Source organism: Lemur catta, chromosome Y (assembly GCF_020740605.2).
Source record: "Lemur catta isolate mLemCat1 chromosome Y, mLemCat1.pri, whole genome shotgun sequence".
NCBI lineage: Eukaryota > Metazoa > Chordata > Mammalia > Primates > Lemuridae > Lemur > Lemur catta.
In genome coordinates, this window is record NC_059156.1 from 3,661,021 (window position 1) to 3,685,926 (window position 24,906).

General features: G+C 50.4%; 2 protein-coding genes across 3 annotated transcripts in view; both read left to right on the plus strand.

Annotated features, from left to right (window-relative positions):
* LOC123629050 (F-box-like/WD repeat-containing protein TBL1X) overlaps positions 1-24,906 on the plus strand; it is a 1,209,717-nt gene that overhangs the window by 862,336 nt on the left and 322,475 nt on the right. The window lies entirely within an intron of this gene.
* LOC123629026 (testis-specific Y-encoded protein 3-like) lies at positions 1,060-12,376 on the plus strand. Its single transcript, XM_045538964.1, has 7 exons — positions 1,060-1,254; positions 1,342-2,061; positions 3,012-3,089; positions 11,117-11,228; positions 11,322-11,467; positions 11,572-11,651; positions 12,355-12,376. The coding sequence occupies exons 1-7, from the start codon at positions 1,060-1,062 to the stop codon at positions 12,374-12,376; spliced, it is 1,353 nt and encodes a 450-aa protein (XP_045394920.1).

Consider the following 24,906-nt stretch of genomic DNA (forward strand, 5'->3'; position numbering starts at 1 on the left):
TGTTGCCCTGGGAAGCAAGCTGGTGTCATGTGGCAGGATTGTGGATACATCATTTGTGCTTCATGTTTTGGGACCTCGTCCAGTCCTGAGACGGTGCTGGCCTCTGGAGCCAAGCTATCCCACGCTCGCCAGGCACCAGGAGGCTCTCCCCTGTAAGCCCCACAGCAGAGAAGGCCTCCTCTCTGTTCTCCTGCTGTGGGCTCCCCAGTGCCATGTGGTGTGCATGCTTCCTTCCAATAAATGCTCGCCGGCTTCCCTCGAGGCCAATGTCACATCCTACGTGTAACCGGTTTGATAAACCTGAAAAGCTTTGCTCAAAAATTCTTTTAGTTCACTGAAATGTCTGGCCCCTCTAAATGGCCGTGCCAGCAAGACCTATCTCAGCCAGGGTGATTTAGCAGCTACACTCTACATGAGGCTGAAAATAGACAATTGTATGGCCAAACTGAAACACCAGAACTTTATAACTTTGCGGTGTACTAATGCATTGTCTTTTGCGTTTCTTTGGCAGGAAAGTGTGCACCTTCTCCCACCACATGCTTGGTGGGAACTGTCAGTGTAAGCGATATTCCACCCAATAGCTGTACCTAAAAACGCACTGAGCATGTGCACGAGGCTGAAACAACAGCGAATATTCCCCGCAGTTCACTTAAAGCGTCTGCCTAGGAGGGCCTTCGCCATCCTGTTTTCACCATGGGACATATGTACGAGCATAATTTCTCAGTGCACTTGCCTGCCCGGCGCTACACCTGTACCACGCAACGGTGCTCACACCCCTAACGCATTCTTGAGTTCGCTCCCTGTTGGGCAGGGAGGCGCATTTGGGACAGTCCCTACCTCCCCTCTGCATTAACGCACCCACGGAAATAAATGTAATCCTCCTTAAGATTCCTCAGTGTCTCAGTGATTGACTTTCTGTGCGGAGGGCAGCTCCCAACCCCCCCAGTGAGTTGCTTAGCATTCCCAGGGATGCGACCAGGTGGAAAGGGAGCAGACGTGCACTTTCCACTCTCCCGAAAAGCAGACAGCAGAGGCCTGCACTGCAGCTGACAACGCCCCATGCCGGCCGCAAGGTGCTCGGGTATGTTGGGACTCAGAGGCCCAGGGCGCATGCTGAGTCGGCAGCCCCAAGGCCACAGCTTCGGCCCCAAAGCGAGGCGTGCCCTGCGGGATGGCTCACAGGCGGGTGGAGGGGCGGGACCAGCCAGCTTGAAGGCCTCCATCCTCCCACCGATTGGCGGCAGTGAGAGACAGGCAAGCCGCGGGTGGATCCGGGAGCTTCCGACCAATCCGGCAGCCTGACGGCACCAAGGCCGGCGTGCGCGTGCGTGCTGACTATAGGCCCGCGAGGGGGCTCCAGCCAGGGCCGGGCCGTGTGCGCTCCAGGCGTCTCTCAGGCCTAGCGTGGGCCTGCAGCCGCTGGGTTCTGCCAGTCCGCTCTGGGACCTGCCTGCCTGCCCTTCCGTCGCAGCTGACGCTAATCAGCACCAGGGCCACATGGCGGGTGAGACGGGGCCCGGGGCCAGCGAGCCTCCCCGGGAAGCCTGGCACGGCCCAGGTCTGGGCAGGGCCCTTCAGGAGGCTGAGGCCCAGGGCCCTCCCGGGGAGCCGGCCCCGGGGGCCTGTGGGGCCCGTGCGGTGGGCTGGGCGGTGCAGCTGTCGGTCTGTGGGACGACCGAGGGGGGCGTTGTGCTCAGCGTGGGGGGTCTGCCGGAATGTGTGACCCTGGCGGAGCCCACAGGGGAGGAGGAGGTTCTGGTGGTGGAGGACATATTGGAGGCCGTGGAGGTGGTGGCAGAAGAGGAAGAAGACGACAATGACGATGACAAGGAGGATAATGAAGATGAGGACAGTAGTCAGGCGCAGGCCGGGCGCTGCGTCTCGGCTTCAAGTTCCCCGCTGGAGGCGCTGGAGTTGCTGGAGTTGGAGCTGAGCACCGCGAATGCTGCAGACAGCAAGGTCTTCGCTCGGCTGAAGCTCAAGCTCCGTCAGCGGCAGAAGGCTTACCTTGAGCGCAGGAGGGCCATCATCCAGGCCATCCCTGGCTTCTGGGCCAGAGCTGTATCCTTACCGCTTCGGAATCAGCAGGTGGCCACCTAGGGGGATGGGTAAAGAGCATGCAGGGAGCCACGCAGGAGGGGAAGGGGTCTGCAAAAGGCAGAAGAGGGAGAGCGGCAGTGGGGCCGGACCCCCAGGCCTCCCTCATGCCAATGTCAGCACCCGCTGTGGGGGGATCCTGTGAGCCTGTAGGAAGTGTGGGAACACATGGTCGGGACGAGCAGCAAAACAGGATTCCCCAAAATGGGGGGAAATGTCAAAAGAAGCCTTTGCCACAGAGCAGAACTTTGAAGGACAGGTAACTGAGGAACACCCCAGAGAGCTGGGAGTCCACATAGCTTTTGCAGCCATGGAGATCCACTGTGACTCGCTGCAGCTAGCAATCAGCCTCCACAGGATGTGGTGAAAATCTGGGGCTCACCTTAAGAAACCTACTGTACTCTGTAAAGCACCAGACGCAAAGATTGCTTTCCATTTGTCTTGTGCATTTCTCCCTGGCATATGTCTGGGGCACAGGGCACACGTGCCCTCCTGGGCACCGACACAGGCAGCTTCCCCTCACGCTCACAGTGGTACCTTCAAGGCACACGCCCACACGTAGGGAGGAGCCCAAGTTGACAGAGGGCGTGAGGAGAGGACAGAGCCCATGCAGACGTCAGCAGTGTGTGTCCTGCGGCCAGCACACGAGGGCCACCTGGGGCTCAGAGGGCCTCAGGAAACAGCCCTCCCTGACTCTGTGCAGGATTCTCAGACTTACCCACGCCCAGGAAAACCCTAGTCCTGAGCATGTCTGGGGCCAGGCAGGGGCTGAGGAAGGCCATGGGAGGGCTGTAAGTGTGGGGCTCTGGGGGCTTCTGTGCCCCCACCCTCCCTCGTTCTCCATGCTCTCCAGACATGCTGCATGGCTCCTGGCCTCTTTCCCTAGTGTGGAAAGGCTCCTTGACCTCAGGCAGATTGTGTACCATCCCCAGCTGTCAGCTGTGATCACGGAGCAAGACAAAGACGTGCTGAGCTACATGATCAATCTGGAGGTCAGGCCTGGGGGACGGAGTCTGGCTGGGGAGGGTCAGTGGGACAGGATGGGGACAGCTTGAGTGGCAGAGCTGGCAATGGTAAAGGACTCATACAAACATCAAGGAGACCCCCTCAGCACAGACTCCTCCTCCTTCACCCTCTTTTTCCCTGGCAGGTGGAGGAAGTAAGCCTGGAGAATTACCGCTGTAGGATGAAGTTTTTCTTCCTTCCCAACCCCTACTTCCGGAATCAAGTGATCGTCAAGGAGTATCACCTTGATATCACTGGTGGGACATGCCCGCCTGGGTGGTGGGGGAGGGGCATTGAGGGGGTGTAGGCCGCACGAGGACACTTCCCTAAGTTTTGGGTTTTTTTTGTTTCTTTGTTTGTTTCTTTAGGTTACCGGGCATCTCGTTCCTCTGCCATTGAGTGGTTCTGGGATTATGAGGGTGAAGCCCCATTCAGGGAGCAGGACTCCACCGATGTAAGCTTCTTCAGCTGGTTGTGCGAACACAACTGCCCGGGCTCTAACCGGATTGCTGAGGTGGGGCTCCTGTGCACGTCTTCTGAGGTCACCTCCGTGGGTTTCTCGGGTTCTGGTGATGTGGGTTTGATCCTTGGGTGGACCTGTCCCTGTTGCCCTGCCAGATCATCAGCGAGGACCTGTGGCTCGCTCCCTTGCACTACTACCCCAGGGATGAAGACCTGGTGTGAAGAAACACAGAGGGCGCCAGGTGAGTAGAGCAAAGTATGGGCCAAACCCTTGCTTCTCGGTTACCTGGGAAGTTGTAGAAATGCTGAGAGTCAGAGTGAGAGCAGTGAGCAAACCCAAGTCACAGGGAGGTGGGAGAGAAGCTGGCAGTGGGGAACTGAGAAGACAACAGGTCAGGATTGGGGTACCTCAAGCTGCAAGACCCCCAGAGGAAGCCAGGAGTAACTGGAAACTGTGTTTCTCTGAACTGTCATGCCATGGCATCCACCCCACCCTGAGGCCTGGTAGCAACCACACAGTGGGGCCTCCGTCCCTCTGAGCCAGCAGGCAGATGTCTACATGTTGCTGCCCATGGTGATGCCCCTCTGTCAGTGTCTGAGTTGAAAATCCAAGCCTCCTCCGGAATTTCTCCTCGATGCCCACACCTGCACTGCAGCCCGTGCAGACGGCATGGGCCATTGTCTGGGAAACTGGGAAACACACTGGGGGCCCATGGGATGCAGACTTGAAGGGATCACAGAATGGCAAGGCATAGTGAGTCCTGGGGAACGAATATGGGAACCAACAGCTGTGGGCTCCCCTTGTCTTCACAGACACCTACTCTCCTTTGAACCTGTGCCAGTGTGTATGTGTATATTGTGTGTGTGTTCAAATATGTGAGAATGTGTTTACATGAATGGGTGTGCGTGCGTGTCTGTGTATTTGTTTGTGTCTGTGTGTGATCCCTGTGCTTTACACACAGCTTTTTAGATGTTAGCGTTGGAAACCTGGGGAGCTTCTGCTACTCAGAGACTTTAATAGTCTACTTGGTTGTCCCAGGAGGAAGACTCCACAGGAACGGACGGCTGCTGTAGGATACAGAGATGCCCTACATGTGCAGTGGCCCTTACATGGCAATAAACTCTTATCAATTTCCGTTGTGTCCCTGAGTGCTTCCCTGGGAAACTGGGAGGAGGCTGTGAGTAAATGGGACCTGGGAGGGGTGCCCTTGAATTCCATGTGAGTCCCTGTGTGTTTCAGTGGGCTGCCCCTGAAAGAGGAGGAAGCCCTGGACACGACAGGCACAGACTTGGCAGGGAGGCTGGCCTTCGCCCTACTCTGGCGTGGGCAGGGGTAAGCACTGATCAGCTGGGAGATGTAACACGAGGGCATGTGGCAGTCAAGGCCTGGTGACAGGTGCCTGTGTGGCTGGCAACACCTCCTTTCTAGTCTTCCATAGGCATGTGGAAGATTCCCCCAGGACCCTCCCTGGAATGGTCACAGGGGCTGAGGGGAAGAAAACAGGGCAACATTCCCCTGAGGACTTCTCGTGACCCACTTGTCCTGGCAGGAACATGCATGCGCACTGCCCTCAGGGTGCCCAGTCCAAGCCCCCGGGAGGAGCGTTCCCAGCAAAGGTGCTGGACGTGCCGGTGGGAGGTGCATGGAGGCAGGGCTGGAGGGTGACGGGGCATGTGGCCGCGCTGTGGTGTCCCAAGGATCACTGGCTCTCTCCCGCTTCCTGTAGGGCCCAGGGCCATAACGAGGAAGAGGCACATGCCCTGGCAATTCCATAGACCCCTGAGCATCCTTTTTATTTCTGGAGTTATACCCTGACACCCACATAGAGACAGGAGGAGGTAGGGACTGAGCAGACAGAGGTGTGAGGCATGAGCAAGCTGTGTGCCCCCTGGGATTGTCTTGCCCAGAGGATGCCATCCTGGGAGTTCCTGCTATTACACAGAAGGGACAGGGACCGAGGCTTCAAACCTCACCCTGGCCATATCCAGGTCCCCCGGGGCTCATCTGTAAGAGGGAGCCACTTCTAGGGAAGTCCTGGAACCTGGCGACAAGGTGAGGGAGTAACTGTGCCACAGATGGCTAGGGGTGATCCCAAGGGGTGCCCCAGGTGTGTCTGTGGCCCTCGTGTAAGACAGGCATCTCCCTGGCCAGGCAGCAGGCTGAACTTCTCCCGTGTACACCTGCCTGCCCCCTTCTCCCCACACTTTCTGGCTTCTTATGCTCTCTTTGGGGGCCCAGCAGGTATTTTCAGAGTGAGGGACTGACAGACACATGTGCGATTATTCTACTCTCCTGCAAAGAAGTCCAGAAACTTCCTGCATTTTGGGGGGCTTTTGGCCTCAGATCTGACCGCTTGATTTTTGCCAGCCACGCAGGGCAGGTGGCTGAGGCTCTAGACAGGGAGCCCAGACCAGCTCTGACCTCTGCATCGTGCACATCCACACCCTTGCAGACAGGGTGGGCATCGGCACAGATCTGCTATGCTCTGTGGAGTTACCCTTGAAGGACCCTGGCTTCTCATGCCTGTCGGTGTCTAGGATGGGTTCATTTGGGGAAAGGCAACTGTGTGCTGAGGAGTGTGCGGTGAGTGGGACTGGGATTTGGGTTTGCCCCGGAGCAACGGAGACTGGCCCCTCCCTGCTCCTGTGGGTTTCCTTCTGCTCCTCTCAGGGCTCCACAGCAGGATCGAGCCAGGTGCCACAGAACACAGGAAAGCCTGTGCAGGGGCCTTCAGCTGCCCAGCAAATGCCAGTGCAGGCCCACAACAAATAGACTTCCACACTGCCTGCCAGGTGGTGGAGGTGGTGAAGAGAGGCCTGACCTCAACAGCAAAGCTGAAACTGCCCTCTGAAGGTTCCGGTCCCACAGCTTGCTCCCGTGAATCACCCCAGGGAAAGGGGCCCACACATGTTCTTCCTGGGCTGCATGGTGGGAGGCAGGAATGGTCCTGTCTCCACAGCCATTTTAAGGGGTGAAAACATTCGTTTTGCTCTGAATGCAAGTAGTCGCCCAGCTGTGTCCCTGTCCTGACCCCATGGCAGAGCGTCTGGGTCCTGATTCCACACTAATAAGGTGCACATGGTATCATGACACTTTGTGCTCAGTTTGCTTGAATGGAAGTATTTTCAGGGTGAGGGTTAGTCAGGGCCCAAGTGTAACTCTGCTTATGAATGCACACTGTGAATTTGTATTGGCCTCTCTCACTCTCTCTCTGTCTCTGTGCGTGTGTGTGGGTGTGTACGTCGTTTCCCTCAGCCTCCACTCTCACAAGTCTGCCCCTTAAATTTTGTATCTCTTTCTCTGAGCAACTCGGGAAGCCCATCTGTCTGAAGTCTTCCATGCCCTGCATGTGTAACATTTCTGCTCTTTCTGTCCATATCCCTGTCAGTGGTCTCATGTGACGTGGACTGTTATTGGTTTTTTCACTCTCACTGTTCACCTTGCCCTCTCTGTGTCATCCTCCCATTACCACGGAGTGAAACACTTTCATGTGAACTAAGGCAGCTGTTTGTTGGTGTTTGTACTTTCTGGCTGGTTAAGCAGTAGGGACAATTTGCTTTGGTGCATGGCACACCAAGACACCCCTCGACGACTGAAATATGGCAAGTCTCTGCCAGGAATACCAGAGGCAGCAGTCATGCAGCGATCCACTCTGGATGGAGTGACATGATTGTTCTGGGAGCAATGTGAGAATTTTCTGTTTTCAGGAACAGGAAGGAGAGGAGCTAATTGGAAAAGCCAAGTTCGAATCGTCTGCGGGATTCCTCTGTGAATTCTAACGAAGACAGGAGGAGATTCACCAGAAATGTCCTCGAATTTTAAATAACCTCTGCTTTACACTCACCACAGTGCTGCCCTAACCTCAAGAACCGTGAGAGATATTTACCAAGACAAGGTATTCTTGTGTTTTCCCTGGATCAAAGGGTGCCCTCTACAGAGGGATCTGGTTCTTTTGGCCCTCTCCAGCTTGCTAGGTAGAGAAAGGCTCATGTTTAGGATATGGGCTACACCATCACAGAGGCACAGCAGGACACGTCCAGGGGATGGTCACGAGGGGTTAAATGCCTGTGAATGGCTTCACAAAGACAGAGCATCATCACATGTTCACAGGCCAGGAAACAGTGCTGTGGCCAGTGAGGTGTCCTGGGAGCAGATGGATGTGTAAGGAAAGGAAGGTGTGATGAGTGCCTAATCTGCAGTTGTTCACATAGGAGAGAAATGTGGACAGAGCAGAGGGGTAGGGACATTACACAAGTAGGGGCATAGAGCTTTTCTTTGAGCACCTATCCTTGCTGGCAGGGTACCTTCCACCTCACCACCCTGGCACGCGGAAGCTCAGGTTTGCCACTGAGGACAGCCATGGGCTGCTGTCGAACACGAGGGAGCCAGCAGACACAGGGCTGCACATGCGCTGTACCACCAGGTCGGGAGATGCCACGCCAGGAACCTCAGTCACCAAACATGTCGTGAGTACAACTGTCCTTGGTAGACTCTTTCCCTCTCTGAGGTAACAGGCCTCCATGCCGGGGTAAGGAGGAGGAGGAGGAGATCTGCAAGACAGGCTTCCTGCATGGACCTGCAAAACTCACCTATGCACAAAGGGAACATCCCTCACAGAAATGTCCTCCCACTCCAGTGCACGTGGCAGGCACCTTCCCCATGGGAGATGGAACCTTCTCCCAAAGAGTAGAGATAGGAGAAATTTTAGTGAGGTTATGATACGGTGACTGCATTATCATATCGTAATACTTACCCCTTAGCACGTCTCAGTTTTTTCTTCCTCCCTTGAACTCCATCTGAAAATATTGCGGGTGAGAATGATTTCTGATATGGATGGACAAAGCCTGTGCTGAAAGCCTGACAGGTTGGGGGCAGAGTGGGACACAGGTGTTTGCAGGAAAGAATGTGGAAGGACCCACTTAAATTACCTGTGGTGTTCTGGGCATAAAGAAGTCCTTTCAGCTGTGCTGCGTGGGGTGGGCAGCTGGGAAGCCTGCAGTGTGGACGCCACCCCTCCTCCTTGCGTTCCTGCCATCATTTTGAAAGCAAGCTTCAGGAAGAGTCTGGTCTAGCCTGCTCACAGAGCCAATGCCACTTCCTCATTCTGTGTCCTTTCCACCTGTGTCCACTCTTTCCCTCAGTCTCCTCGCTCTCCCTTCTCTCTGTCTTTCTATTCCAGTTCTGTCCCTTGCTCTGCCTCTGACACTGGCCCTCAGCTCATTCACTAGCCCAAGTGCCACTGTGGGGGGTGCTGGACATGATCCCGATGCACCAACATCTGGGACCTGGCTGGAAGTTGCAGCCTGAGCTCCCCTGTGTTGTAAGCACTGGTTCCTGGACTGGCAGGACACCATGGGGTTTACTGGGTCTCCACCCTGGGAATCATCAAGCTCCCTATTGACCTGGCCCAGGGTCAACAACTGCAGACAGAGTCCCGAGGATATTTGCTACAGGGCACAGCTGGCAGCAGCTGTGTTATGTTTCTGTGATACTCACAAGGCCCTGGACTTCCTCAAAGCCAGCCCACGTGGAGACTCATGCCAAGTCCCTCCAACCATATTCCTACCGATTAGTAGACAGCCACCTGCGTCTGGCAGCTTTCTCTTCCCAGGACCGAGCTGCACACTGGAACCAAGCATTCTGTCCTGCTGTCTCCCATAGGCCAAGAGTGCAGGCCAGTGTGGTCTTCTGTTGTCCTGGGAAAGAAAGGGCTGTCATCGGGCAGGAGACCTGTGAATATGGTCTGTATGGTCCGGGACATGGGCCAGTTGTGGCGGCGGTGCTGTCTGCTCTGGGCCCAGGTCTCCTGCTGTAGCCTGGCTTCGGGCAGCTGCCACCCACCCCCACAGCACCAGCCGGTTCCCTCCCCTTGTTGTCTCCTTGTGGGATATCACGTGCCGTCTCTCGTGCACAACACATACCCTTGAGGGTTTTCTGTGTTCTAGTGGCCCCATGTCACCTAATATACAGGGAAGCAACCAAGAGCAACAGAGCAGATATGCACTTTTAACACTGCTTACAAGAGAAGCTCGGGCACCTACAGCTGCTCCTGGCAGAACCAGGCTCAAGTGCCCAGGAGGGTGGGTAGCTGCGGGCCTGAGGACGAGGGAGGGAGCACCCAGTGGGACCCCTTCCACCCTCTCTCTGATTGGCAGCGGTTGGACAATCACCCTGTAGGGGTGACTCCCAGGCCAAGCCAGCAGGAAGACAACTGGAAGAAGAGCAGCGTGGGGCATGTGTGGAGAAAGAGCCGGCGGAGGAAGTGCAGGAGAAAGAGGAGGATAAGAAGAACAAGCAGGCAGAGGCAGGGAGCTGCCCCAGGATGTCCCAGACCACACTGGAGGCCCTGGAAGCTCTTCAGTTAGATCTGGAGCCAGTGACTAGCCAAGCCAGCAAGGCCCATGCTCGGCTGATGTGCAGGGTGTTGCAAAGGTGGCAGGCTCACCTTGACCACAGGATGTCCATCATCCGGGACAATCTGGCTTCTGGGCCAAAGCCCTATCCTTTTGATTGTTGGTCTAGATTGTGCTGTAGAGACGTGTGCTAGGCAAAGTGTTAAGTCATGCTAATGAAAATGTCATCTATAAAGTTGGTGACACTTTGCAAGGCTGAGAAGGGAGGATTACTGGAGGCGATCAATTAGAGACCAAGAGAAGACCCTGTTCCAAATATATATGTATATATATTTATATATATATACACACACACACAAAGGTGGCATTGTGTCACCTATCTGTAGTCCCAGGTACTCAGGAGGCTGAAGCAGCAGCACCTGTTTAGGCTGGATTTGGAGGGCACAGCGAGGTATGATGAGGCCAAGGCACTCCAGTCTGGGCGTAGAGCGTGACCCTGTCTCAATGAAAGAACACAGGATGTGAGCCACAACTTTTCCCATGTACCTGGCACAAATGCACTATTGGGGTGATAGGCAGAGGTTTGAATCATAATGGTGCCTACCACGAAGTAGTTGCAAATAGCAGCAGTTTCCCTCAGAATAATGCTACAGGGAAGGAGGCCTGAATGTTCACCTGCATCAGTCAGAACAGGGACAGTGTTCATACATAATATAGAATGACTCTGCCATGCCTGGGACAGAAACAGAAGAGAGCATGAACTCACAAGAAGTAGCCCTTCTGTTCCTCAGTAGTGGTAGTCTCTTCTTGGCATGGGAATGAGATTTCCACCTAACGGCCTTAATGCAGGAGAAGGAAAAGGGGAAAGGGAGGTTTGGTAGCAGGTGTGTGAGATATGCCCTACCCGGCTGTATTCTTTCCAGAATTGCTCTGTTGTTTGTAGCCTTCCCTTCTCAGCATATGAAGGATCCTCGACCTCATGCAGTTTGTGAAACAGCCCCAGATGTCGATCCTGGTCAGTGTCCGAGAGGAGGACATGGTTAGCTACATGATCCATTTGGGGGTCAGGCCTGGGAAACGTAGGTTGGTGGGTTTAGAGGGGAATGGCGAGGAAGATAATTAATTCTTACAGGCAAGAAAGAGAAGGTCACCTGATTAGAGAATTAAGCTGTCCTCACTTTCCCTTTCCGGCTGGCAGGTGGAGGAAATCAAGCATCCCAAAAGCTGCTACAGGATCTTGCTGTTCTTCGGGAACAAAACCTACTTCCGGAAAAAAGTGGTTACCAAGGAATATCTCGTTAACATTACTGGTAAGATGTGACTCTCTGGATGGGTCGTGAGGATGGTGGGTACATCAGTGCCCATGTGCCCTAGCTCCTTCCTACATGCCCATTTTCCTACAGAATTCAGAGCACCTCATTCCGCTCCAGTTGAGTGGTATCAGGATTATGAGCATGAGGCCCACAGCCACGCACACCAGAACAGCAGTCTTAACTTCTTCAACTGGTTTTCTGACCACAACTTTACCGACTCTTACACGATTGCTGAGGTGGGACCTTCCTGGGGAATGTCTTACATGGCCTAAGTGGGTTTGCCAGCTGCTTGTGACACTTGCCCAAACCCTTGCCTGACCTGTTCTGATTTCCCTAATAGCTCATCACTGAAGACCTGTGTCTCACTCCCTTGTGCTACTATACAAGAATGAAGGCGCCTGCGGAAGAAACAGAGGACAGGTGAGACACTGAGGAAGTGAGGGTTCAAATGCATGTTGTCTGGGACCTGGGCATTCATGTCCCAAAGGTAAAAATTAAGGCTCAGAGGAAGACAGGAAGTGAACAGAACCCAGGTCGTCCAGGGCCTTAGGTCAAACAGGAACATTAGGGACTGCAATGCAAACCAGCTGATAACTGGGGAATCTTAAGCCCATAGAAGCATAGTGAATGTCCAGAGTCACACAGACAGAAGCAAGGCAGAATCACTAACTTCACTTCTTAGAACTGCCTTCTATTACAGTCAACCCTACCCTTGGTTGTCCTTCTTCTCCCTTAAGGGGTCAATCTTACATATTTTTTTCTCTTACACATTCCACAATGGCTGTAGATATGGATACCATCTTTTCCCATGTTTTACCACCAAATTTCTGGTTTTTTAAAAATTTCCTTATGTCTAATCTAAGCTTATTGGAGACACACAGAGAATAGCAGGGATGGGGCGGGGATTATCGGCAGCACTTGTTAAACAAGGTTAGAAGGCAATTGAAGAGGTCACAGTAGGGAAAGAGAGCACCTTGGTCAGGGAATTGAGAAATTAGAGGAACTTTTGGTATTTTTCAGAGGAAATGCATTTTTATGTGTGTTTTAGGACACTTTACAGTTTGGAGTTGAATATGGTGGAGCCAGAAATTTGCCTAAACTATGAGAGCCCAACCCCCCAAAGCTACTCGAGCTGCAAGAGATGACTACTCCATATGATCAAAGTCAGAGAAAATAAAGGATAATCAGATCAGGTGGTGACAACTGCAGACAGCAAGACATCTGGATGAATTTGGAGTGTACTGAGGGAGAAAAAATAAACACTGTCTAGTGTGTGAATGTGTGTCTGAGTGTTTGCTAATGTACTGAATGGGGTGAGTTAAAAATATGTCTATGCCTATGTATCTGTATGCATCAAGCTCTCTCTGTATCTGTAATTACATATACGTATGTATCTATCTATGTACTCTGCGTTAGAGTTTACCAAAGAGGATCAAGGCCTATGATGTAAGAGGGGGGATGTGTCATTTTTGGGATTTCCATTTGAGGTCAGAATTTGTGCTACAGGGCAGGTATTGGGGAGGAAGAGAAGAGAAGCTAGCTAAGTTGGAGACTTACTTGTATTCAGAGAAAAGGAGGGTAGTTTGATGACAGTGGCTAGTGGTCAAGGACCCGAAACAATTCAGTGCTCAATTTGGTTTTATAAGGTACCTCCAGTGATCCTTACGCTTGCATATTACAAGACACAGGAGGACAAGACAAGATGATGGATATTTTAATGTTGGTTTCACAGTTGAATTAATTGTCCTCATTAGATGAATGCATGGCTCTTTGCTGGAACAATGAACCTCACAGGACCAGGTTTGCCAGCAATGTTGTAAGAAATGAGCATAGGGTGGGGTTCTGGGAAAGAACACAGAGGTACAGGGGAGGATAGGAAGCATACGACTTTCTCGTTCTGGCAGGGGTGCCTAAATAAAACAAAACAAAGGCTTGATCAACCACATTCCTCATACGCATGACCTCATGAGAAAGTCTTTGTTTCCAAGTGACTCAGTGTGGGTAAAAAATGCAAACAGGCAGAGCTGAGGGAAACAGATGGGTGGAGTCATTCTTACACAACGCCAGGTGATCCACATGCGTGCTGCCTTTCTGCAGATGCTACTGTCAGTGTTCCTATTCTGGGATGGATTAGTCTTTTCCATGAGACTCTATGTTAGGTGAAGACTCAACAACTTAACAAGTAACACCATCATGAGTACATTACTTTCTCATGTAAACTGCAACAAGGACACTTCTGTGAAACACGCTGCACACTGCTTCTATAACCTGAGGGGTCCACGTTTGTGGCCTTTTCCACAGGCCACGTGTGTGGTTAAGTAGTGAAAAGGGAAAGAACTGGGGTTGCCTGCAGAGCATGAGTTACAAGCCCCACCCAGAATGACAAAACTCAGGGTGCTCCTTCCCCAGTGGGTAGCTGCTTCCAGAAATAAGTGCGTCTCCGCACAGAACAAGGGATTGACTGCCAGAGATGAAGGGACATTTCAGGGTTTAACCCAGAAAATCTGTACTTATTCCCAGATAAATCATTTCCAACGTGGGCCCCATTGCCGGTAACACACTAATACTGTAGTTACACATTCTTGGCCAACATGAACTAACTCCCTGGCCCATAGCTTTTGTGAGAAGACCTATGGTCTTTCAGGGATGAGTGTTTGGCAGAGTTCACGTGTATATTTTCTACCTGCAATCTGCATGGAAAACCTTCTCATAGATATCAGCTTTTAGATATTAAAATCTAACTCGCCTTGCTGCTGCTTGGGTTTGGTCACCTGAGGCTCTCAAGAGGGAGCCTTGGCCATGCTCTGGCTACTGTCTCCATGACGCACAGATGCTGAGCAATGAGTTCTTCAAAACTTGACCCCAACCTGCGGGGACCTTTACAGCTCCCACATAGTGAAACCTCTTATACTATTGCACTGGTTAAAGGAGACTGCTCTAATCACCCTAGATGGAAATGGGAAGGCAAGTTGTGTGCTCCTCCAGGAACTGTAAACCAGGAAATTTCGGAGGACTTACCTATATAAAACCCTATATTAGGTAAAGACACAATAAGGAACACCATTATGAGTACATTCCCTTCTCTTGTAAACTGCAATGCGGACATCTGAGTTGGAGCTTAGCAGATTGGCATGGTGATAAATAGATTTTGCTAAGAAGATTAAATGGCAGGGCTCTTTACCAGTCTGCCCAGTCGTGGAATGAAGTGGGGACAAACCTGTCATGCAGAAGGTAGCAAAATCATTAGGTGTCTCCTCTTGACTTGAATGCCGGTATCTGGTGGGTTGGCCTCCTTGTCCACACTAGTGATTGCAGCTTACTGAGTTTCTTCCTCAAGGTTTAGGTGTACCTCCGCCCTATTAGTACAGTCACATGAGCACTGATGTGGGGCTCTTATTATAGAAAGTTACACAAGTTTCCTAACTTTTTCTTTCACTGATTATCAGTGCCTAGGGGCCACAAAGTACAGTGTCACCTGACGAATCTGTGAGCATTCTGCCTGAATATCACGGAATCATACTTGTTGTTTCTCATTGTCAGAGTCTTGGAGGTGTGCTCTGTTTCAAATGAAAATCATGTTTGTTATGTGCCCATAATTCTTTCTCTCTGTGTGTGAGTTTGTCTCCGTCCCTGTCTGTCCCTGTGCCCTTGTCCTTCTGATGCTTTTGCCCTGCCTGTGTCAATTTGCAGACTCATATCTCTGTACCATGCCAGTCTTTGACACACCGTGTTTTTCTATAGAATTGAGTCTGTTGTCATCTATCTGACTAAATTTAGCTTGCTTCTCTGAGCAGTTATGTACCTGAATTTGTCCATTTTACCCAATCCTGGATCAAAATGTTGTAACTCCTTTGAGATTATTTGGGAAATGACTTTTGGTAAGGCATAAAAAAGTCCTTTATTGTAAGTCATATCTAATACTGATATAATTGTAAAAAAAGAATAACTGTACTGTTACTGCAAATCGCTAACCCAATCAATATATAAAAATATAGGCTTACTTTTACTTAGTAATAACTGTGGTTCCCACAGGACAATGAGAACTTTTGAAGGAAGGTACCATGGAACTTCCTACGAGGGAGCAAAGGTTGATTGATTTCTGTTTTCTAAAGCAATGATGAAAGGAATTGAGTATAATTTCTCCCTAGTATGTTCTCTGATTATTCATTTAACAATCATTGTGTATTCACAATTTCTTCATAATATTTTACTAAAAAAACACAAACAACTTAGATTTGTGTTCATCATCGTGTGATAAGATGGAAAAAAATCCGTGTCCTCAGTTATCAAGTATAGAGAAGAGAGGGGTAAAATAAACAAACAATGTATGGAAATAGGACAAATAATGGTGTTACGGCCTCACCTGCGGGATAGGAGAATTGAATGGATGTCAGATATTCAGAGAAAAGAACTGTTGTTAAAGAATTTTCTTCTTTTGCTTTTATATTTAAAAAAGAATTACATTCCACAGGGTGAGAATGGGACATTGTCTTCCAGTGCTCCCGCCCTTTCTTTATAATGGCTATGTGTATTCCACTTTGTACATGTACCACAATTTCTTTATGCATTCCGAAACGGAATGGTTCAATATGGAAGTAAGCTAGCATACGCCGATATGTCGGCAATAGTAAAATGTGAATAGCACAGGTACAAACACGGGAGGACAGGTATTTCTTTGACAAACTGATGTCATTTACCGTCGATACACTCACCCTTAATATGATTGATGGATCTTGCAGGGTATTTCTCCTCCTATTTTTAGGGTTTTTGGGGACTTCCATACTGTTTTTCATAATGGCAGATCTAATCTACGTTTCCCCCAACATTAGGCAAGTGTTACATGCATTTCTCTACTTCCTCACCACCCCTTATCTTTCGTTTTTCTGTTGATAGACAGTCTTACAAGAGTGAGGTCAAAACCTCATCGCGGTTTGGATTTGTTTTTCCGTAATAGTTAGTGGCATTGAACATTTTAAATATATCTATTGGCCATATGTGTGTGTCAGTTCGAGCAATGCTTATTTAGGCCTTTTGCCCATTTTTTAATGAGGCTCTTTTCTTGCTATTCAGATTAATTCCTTACTTACGGTAAAGCATTAAGCCCTTTTACATCTATATGGAATGAAAAGAATTTCTGCCGTTCTCCGAAACGTCTCTTTTCTCAGTTTTTGTTTCCTGTGCTGTACAGAAGTCATTTGGTTTGATATAAACCCATTGTGTTTCTTTACTTTTGTTTACCGTTGTTTTGAGATCATATGAAGACAGTAATTGTCATGAGCTACATCATGGAAATTGTCCCTTATGATTCCTTTCAGTATTTTTACAGTCTGAGGCCTTATATTTAAATCTTTAATCTGTTTTGAACTGATTTTTTATATGGCAAGAAAATCTACCTTTATTTTTCTGCATGTACACTCCAACGTTTCCCCAATATCATTTTTTGAAATGACTGTATTTTATTCCTTGCCTATTCTTGGCTTCTTTCTCAAAAGTTATTTGACTGTACATGCATACATTTATATCGTGGCTCTCTCTTCTTTTTCTTTACCCATGTATTTTGTTTTATTCAAGTATTGTGCTGTTTATCAGCATAACTTCGTGGTATAATTTGCAGTCAGGTAGAATGATGTCTCCAGGTTTGTTCACTTGGCTCAAAATTACTTTAGGTATTCTGGGCATTTTTTGTTTTACCAAGCAATTTTAGGGTTTTAATATATCTATTTATTGATTTGGTATTTCTGTCTTGAATGTCACCGGTATTTTGATAAAGATTGCATTGACTCTTTGGATCACTTTGTGTACTGCTGAGATTTTAACACTGTCAAGGAACATGAAATATTCTTACACTGATTGGTGACAGTTTTCCATTTCTTTCCTCAAAGATTTATCAATTTCTTGTTGTCTTTCATCAAGTCGACACTTTTTCACTTCCGTGGTTAGAGTTATCCCTAAGTATGGATTTCTGAAATTATTTTGCTGCCTTATTTTTCGGACCGATTACCATTAGTGTCTACAAACTCTACTGCTTTTACAGGCTTATTTTGAATTGTAAAACTTCAATGAGTTTCTTCATTTTTACTGGTTTTAGATTTTTCTATATATAAATAGCACACCGTAGGGAAACAAGGAATATTTAACTTATTCCTTTTGATTATGTTTTCTTCCATTTTGTTTTGTTTGTTTTGGTTTGATTTGGTTTTCCTCCTGTTTAATACCTTTGGCTAGAACTTCCAGGGTTTTGTTGAACAGAAGTAGGGACGTGTGTCCATTCTTGTCTTTTCCCAGATATTACACAAAATGTTCCAACTTTTCCCCATTCACACTGAGGTTTCCCTAGAGTTGTCACGAGTGGTTTTTATGGTTTTCAGGTACGTTATTCTGTACATAGTTTGTTGACAGATTTTACCTTGAAGAGATGTTGAATTTCGATAAATGGTCTTTCTTCATCTGTTGAAATGACCATAGAGTTTTTGCCCCTATTCTGCTACAGATATGCATCATATTCTTTGGTTTCTCTGTGTGGAACCATTCTTCTACTTCTGGGAGAAATGCTACTTGACCATGGTGAATGATGTTTTTAATGTGCTGAAATTCAATGAAACTCAATTTGCATGCATCTGTGAAATGTCAGAGGTGCCTCACACTGATGTTGCTTTCTACTTTTAGACCATTGTGTTGAGAAAACTTACTTGGTATAAGGTCTACAAAGGGGATAATTTCTGTATTTCAAAAAATATTCTGAGACTCGCTTTCTGGACTTGCATGTGGTCTCCCCTGGAAAATATACTCTGTGCAGGTGAGAAAGTCCTTGGGTGATAGGTAGTTTGAGGAAATGTTATGTATACGCCCACCAGGTTGATTGGAAACTTCCCGGCTGTGAGAAACATGTCTTACATGTGCATAGGCTCTGACTACAGGCAGTATGCTCTTCTGTCGACATAACCGTGAACTTCCTTATGTGTGCAGAGTCTGCCCTCCTCTTAACTTGAATGTGGTTGTAAGATCCTGGCTCGTAAACCTATGTCCTACTCACCAGAGTAGCACTGAGCTTTTCCCCTTCCAAAAGTTTTGAAATTTTGATTGCTTTAGGGGATTTGCTTTCTCAGTTTTCTTCTTTGCAGGTAGATGTTTCAGAATCCTGGTACCCTTCATCCTCATTGAAGAATCTGGGTTTCTTTCTTATACGAGCCCTACTCTGATAACATTATCCTTATTTGTTTTGGGAAAACTTGGTGGGTATAAGGCACAGATTCTTTTTTCCTTGGATATCAGTGTTTATTTACCTCTCATAGACCCTAACCCCTTCACATATAGTATGTAAAGGATGTGAATGTATCATCCTTTACATAGACACATAGATAGACAGATACATAGATTTTTCTAATGAAGAATGGCAAGTCTCATGAATTTGGAAAGGAGAGCTGTATTTCTCAAAAGGGGTTACAGCCTGCAGGTGACCATCGTACAGGCTGGGAAGCCCAGGCATAGGCAGAAGGCCAGAGGAAGCACTAGCAGGCAACAGTAAAGGGAATAGGAATTTCATGTGAATAAGATGTCAGCACATAGATATTTAAAAACGTGTAGGAAGACTCATTGATAGTTATGTAAGGAGAAACCAGTGTACGCATAATTGAACATCATGATCCCTCCTGTTCATGGGACCCAATACCAAAATGGGTGGTAGTAACATGATGCAACAAGGGCGGAGCTTTTGGCCTTGTGATATGAAAAGCTGAAGTGGGCCAGGCTCATTGGCTAACGGCTGTAATCCTACCATTCTGGATGCCGAGGTAGGAGGATTCCTTTCCTCATGGGTTAGAGAGCAGATGGAGCAACACCGAGAGCCTGTCTCTCTAAAACTAAATATATATAAGTTAGTAAAACTAAATATATATAAGAGGGTGTAGGGGTGGGCCGCGATTGTCCCAGCTATCCATGAAGCTGAGGCAGCAGGATTGCTTCAGGCCAGGAGGTGGAGGTTCCCGTGAGCAAGAATGATGGCCCTACTCTCTATCCAGGCTGTTCCTTCCTGCTGGTGTCTAGATGGTTCCTTTTGGGCAAAGGGAAATCTGTTCTGAGGAGTGTGCAGTGGATGGGACTGGGATTTGTCTTTGGATCCAGAGCAATGGAGACTGGCCCATCCCTCCTGCTGTGGTTTCCTTCTGCTCCTCTCAGGGCTCTGCAGAAAGATTCAGCCAGGTGCCACAGAACACAGGAAAGTTTGTGTAGGGGCCTTCAGCTGCCCACTGTAAGCCAGTGTGGGCCCACCACAACCAGAATAAGAAACAACCTACCAGACAATAGGATGGTAAAGGGAGGCCAGGCCTCAGACAGCAAAGCTGAAACTGCCCCCTGAGGGTGCCAGTCCCACTGCTTGGCCTTGTGAGTCACCCTGGGGAAAGGGGACCAAAGATGATCTTGCAAGTACACAGGCTGTGAGTGATGAGGGAACCTATCTCCTCAGCTATTCTAAGGCGTCTCAAAGTTTCAGTGTCAGTGGAAGTAGTTGCCCAACATTTCCCCTGTCCTAACCCCATGGCAGTGTCTCTGTGTCCTCACTTTTTATCAATATGGTCCATGAGATATCATGATAGTCCATGCTAAGTCTCCTGCAATGGAAGTAATTTTAGGGTGCGGATCAGTCAGGGCTCCAGTGTGACTCTCCTTACGAATGCAGACTCTACATGTGTATTGGCCTGTCTCTTTGTCTCTGTCCGTCTTTGTCTCTCTCTGTCTCTCTCTCTGTGTCTCTCTCTCACACACAATTGAACTGTCGCTCTGTCTCTCCCTCTCTCTGCCTTCCTCCTTTCTCTCAGCCTCCACACTCACATGTCTCTCAACTGAACTCTGTGTCTCTTTCTCTCACCAACTCTGCAAGCCCGTCTGTCTGAAGCCTTCCGTGCCCTGCTTGTCTAACATTTCTGCTCCTTAGGTCCATCTGCCAGTCAGTGGCCTTATCCTCCCAGGCTTGCTATCACTTTGTCACTTCCACTGTTCATCCCACCTTGTGTCTGTCATCTCACTAATGCCACAGAGCGGAATCATTTCGTGTCTACTAAGCCATCTGTTTGCTGGAGTTTGGCGGTTCTGCATGGGTAAGCAGTAGGGATAGTTTACTTTGGGGCATGGGCCACCAAGACACCCCTCAGTGACCGAAAGGTAGCACGTCTCTGGTTAGTATCCTGGGCGAAGCAGTCATTCAGCCATCCACTCTGCAAGGAAAGGCCTGATTGTTCTGCAAGCCATTTTAGAATTCTGTGCTTCCGGGAGCAGTGAGGAGGGAAATTCAATAGAAAGGCCAATTTCATGTTGTCTCCTGGAATCCTCTTTGAATTGTAACTACCTAGGGAAATCCATCTGAAATGTCCCTGAATCTTAAAAATCCTCTCTTTAACACACCCCTGAGTGTCACCATTCCATCAAGATCCCTCAAGGATATTAACCCAGAAAACCTATTCTTGTGTTTTGAGGATCAAGGGGTGCACTACGCAGAGAGAGCCGGTTTCCTGTGGCGGACTCCACCTCGCAAGGTAGGAAAAGTCCTATGTATGGGACAAGGTCTACACTCTCCCAGTGGGAGAACAGCACCTCTCCAGGGCATGGTCTGGTGGGGATGAACGCCTGTCAAGGGCTTCACAGAGACAGAGCAGGATTCCAGGCTCACAGCCCAGAAAAGAGTGGTGATCCCAGGGTGATATCCTTGGAGCAGAAGGATCTGCAAGGAAAAACTGGTGTGACAATTGTCTACTTTGCAGTCGTAACCTGTCCCCGGCAACAGGTGCCAAGCTGTAGGGTGGGGATGTTACACAAGCTGGGGCATAGAGCTTTCCTTTGAGCATCCACCCTTTTTGGCAGGGTCCCTTTCATGTCGTCAGCCTGATATGTTGGAGATTATGTTTCCTACTTGGTCCAGGGACTGCAGCCAAACATTCTCCACAATGAGCTTGGCCCGGGGAGGAAACCACCTGACACAGGGGTTGAAATATGCTAAACCATCAGGTCGGCAGATGCCAGGCCAGAACCTCAGTCACCAAACATCTCATGAGTACAACATGCTCAATAGCCTCTTTCCATTTTGGAGGCAACAGGCCACTATACATGGGTATGGAGGACGAGGAGACGTGCAGTACAGGCTTCCTGCATGGACCCGCTAAACAAACGAGGACACAAGAGTAACATCTTGCACAGAAATGTCCTCCCAATCAGGTACACGTGGCAGCACCTTCCCCATGGGAAATGGGACCATCGCTGGAAGAGCAGAGATAGGAGAAGTTTTATTAAAGTTCTGTTATGGTGACTGCATTATCATATCCAACACACTTACCTCTTAAACACACCATATGGTTTTCCTTGCCTTGAACTTCATCTTAAAATGTTGCGGGTCAGGGTGATTCCGGACATGGCTAGACAGGACCCTCTGCTGAAGTCCTGACAGGTTGGCGGCAGAGCGGGACACAGGTCTCTGCAGGAAGGAATGTGGAAAGACCCAGTTAAATTACCTGTGACATTCTGGGCATAAAGAAGTCATTTCAGCTGTGCTGCGTTGGGTGGGCAGCTGGAAGGACTGCATTGTGGACACCACCCCTCCTCCTTGCATTCCTGCGGTTGTTTTGAAAGAAAGCTTCAGGAAGGGTCTGATCCAGCCGCTCACTGAGCCAGTGCCACTGTCTCATTCTGTGTCCTTTCCATCTGTGTCCACTCTTTCCCTCAGTCTCCTCGCTCTCCCTTCTCATTCTGTCCTTCTGTTCAAGACCTGGCCGTTCCTCTGCCTCTGACCCTGGCCCTGAACTCATTCACTAGCCCAACTGCCACTCTGGTCTGCGGTGGCAGCGATTCCCACCCAGCTGCATCTGGGACCTGACTGGAAGTTGCAGCCTGAGATCCCCTCTGTCATAGGCACTGGTAACTGGGCTGCCAGGACACCATGGGATCTAATGGGTCTGCACCCAGGGAATCATCTGCCTCCCTTCCGACCTTGCCAATTGTCTAGAAATGTAGACACAGGCCCGAGGATATTTGCCACAGGAAAGCCCAGCAGCAGCTGTAGCACGTCTCTCTTGTTCTCATCAAGACTGGGCATGTGGAAGCCAGTCCATGTGGGGAGTGACACCACATCCCAGTATCCAGATTCCCACATAGCTGAGATATATGTACTTGGCCTCTGTCACGCTGATATTTGCATGGACCGAGCTGCATAAAAGTCTGCACCCCAGAAATCGGGGATACCGCTGGGTCACCTCTGGTCAGCCACCGTCACAGGCAGAGGGGTCATTGTGTTGCCCTGGGAAGCAAGCTGGTGTCATGTGGCAGGATTGTGGATACATCATTTGTGCTTCATGTTTTGGGACCTCGTCCAGTCCTGAGACGGTGCTGGCCTCTGGAGCCAAGCTATCCCACGCTCGCCAGGCACCAGGAGGCTCTCCCCTGTAAGCCCCACAGCAGAGAAGGCCTCCTCTCTGTTCTCCTGCTGTGGGCTCCCCAGTGCCATGTGGTGTGCATGCTTCCTTCCAATAAATGCTCGCCGGCTTCCCTCGAGGCCAATGTCACATCCTACGTGTAACCGGTTTGATAAACCTGAAAAGCTTTGCTCAAAAATTCTTTTAGTTCACTGAAATGTCTGGCCCCTCTAAATGGCCGTGCCAGCAAGACCTATCTCAGCCAGGGTGATTTAGCAGCTACACTCTACATGAGGCTGAAAATAGACAATTGTATGGCCAAACTGAAACACCAGAACTTTATAACTTTGCGGTGTACTAATGCATTGTCTTTTGCGTTTCTTTGGCAGGAAAGTGTGCACCTTCTCCCACCACATGCTTGGTGGGAACTGTCAGTGTAAGCGATATTCCACCCAATAGCTGTACCTAAAAACGCACTGAGCATGTGCACGAGGCTGAAACAACAGCGAATATTCCCCGCAGTTCACTTAAAGCGTCTGCCTAGGAGGGCCTTCGCCCTCCTGTTTTCACCATGGGACATATGTACGAGCATAATTTCTCAGTGCACTTGCCTGCCCGGCGCTACACCTGTACCACGCAACGGTGCTCACACCCCTAACGCATTCTTGAGTTCGCTCCCTGTTGGGCAGGGAGGCGCATTTGGGACAGTCCCTACCTCCCCTCTGCATTAACGCACCCACGGAAATAAATGTAATCCTCCTTAAGATTCCTCAGTGTCTCAGTGATTGACTTTCTGTGCGGAGGGCAGCTCCCAACCCCCCCAGTGAGTTGCTTAGCATTCCCAGGGATGCGACCAGGTGGAAAGGGAGCAGACGTGCACTTTCCACTCTCCCGAAAAGCAGACAGCAGAGGCCTGCACTGCAGCTGACAACGCCCCATGCCGGCCGCAAGGTGCTCGGGTATGTTGGGACTCAGAGGCCCAGGGCGCATGCTGAGTCGGCAGCCCCAAGGCCACAGCTTCGGCCCCAAAGCGAGGCGTGCCCTGCGGGATGGCTCACAGGCGGGTGGAGGGGCGGGACCAGCCAGCTTGAAGGCCTCCATCCTCCCACCGATTGGCGGCAGTGAGAGACAGGCAAGCCGCGGGTGGATCCGGGAGCTTCCGACCAATCCGGCAGCCTGACGGCACCAAGGCCGGCGTGCGCGTGCGTGCTGACTATAGGCCCGCGAGGGGGCTCCAGCCAGGGCCGGGCCGTGTGCGCTCCAGGCGTCTCTCAGGCCTAGCGTGGGCCTGCAGCCGCTGGGTTCTGCCAGTCCGCTCTGGGACCTGCCTGCCTGCCCTTCCGTCGCAGCTGACGCTAATCAGCACCAGGGCCACATGGCGGGTGAGACGGGGCCCGGGGCCAGCGAGCCTCCCCGGGAAGCCTGGCACGGCCCAGGTCTGGGCAGGGCCCTTCAGGAGGCTGAGGCCCAGGGCCCTCCCGGGGAGCCGGCCCCGGGGGCCTGTGGGGCCCGTGCGGTGGGCTGGGCGGTGCAGCTGTCGGTCTGTGGGACGACCGAGGGGGGCGTTGTGCTCAGCGTGGGGGGTCTGCCGGAATGTGTGACCCTGGCGGAGCCCACAGGGGAGGAGGAGGTTCTGGTGGTGGAGGACATATTGGAGGCCGTGGAGGTGGTGGCAGAAGAGGAAGAAGACGACAATGACGATGACAAGGAGGATAATGAAGATGAGGACAGTAGTCAGGCGCAGGCCGGGCGCTGCGTCTCGGCTTCAAGTTCCCCGCTGGAGGCGCTGGAGTTGCTGGAGTTGGAGCTGAGCACCGCGAATGCTGCAGACAGCAAGGTCTTCGCTCGGCTGAAGCTCAAGCTCCGTCAGCGGCAGAAGGCTTACCTTGAGCGCAGGAGGGCCATCATCCAGGCCATCCCTGGCTTCTGGGCCAGAGCTGTATCCTTACCGCTTCGGAATCAGCAGGTGGCCACCTAGGGGGATGGGTAAAGAGCATGCAGGGAGCCACGCAGGAGGGGAAGGGGTCTGCAAAAGGCAGAAGAGGGAGAGCGGCAGTGGGGCCGGACCCCCAGGCCTCCCTCATGCCAATGTCAGCACCCGCTGTGGGGGGATCCTGTGAGCCTGTAGGAAGTGTGGGAACACATGGTCGGGACGAGCAGCAAAACAGGATTCCCCAAAATGGGGGGAAATGTCAAAAGAAGCCTTTGCCACAGAGCAGAACTTTGAAGGACAGGTAACTGAGGAACACCCCAGAGAGCTGGGAGTCCACATAGCTTTT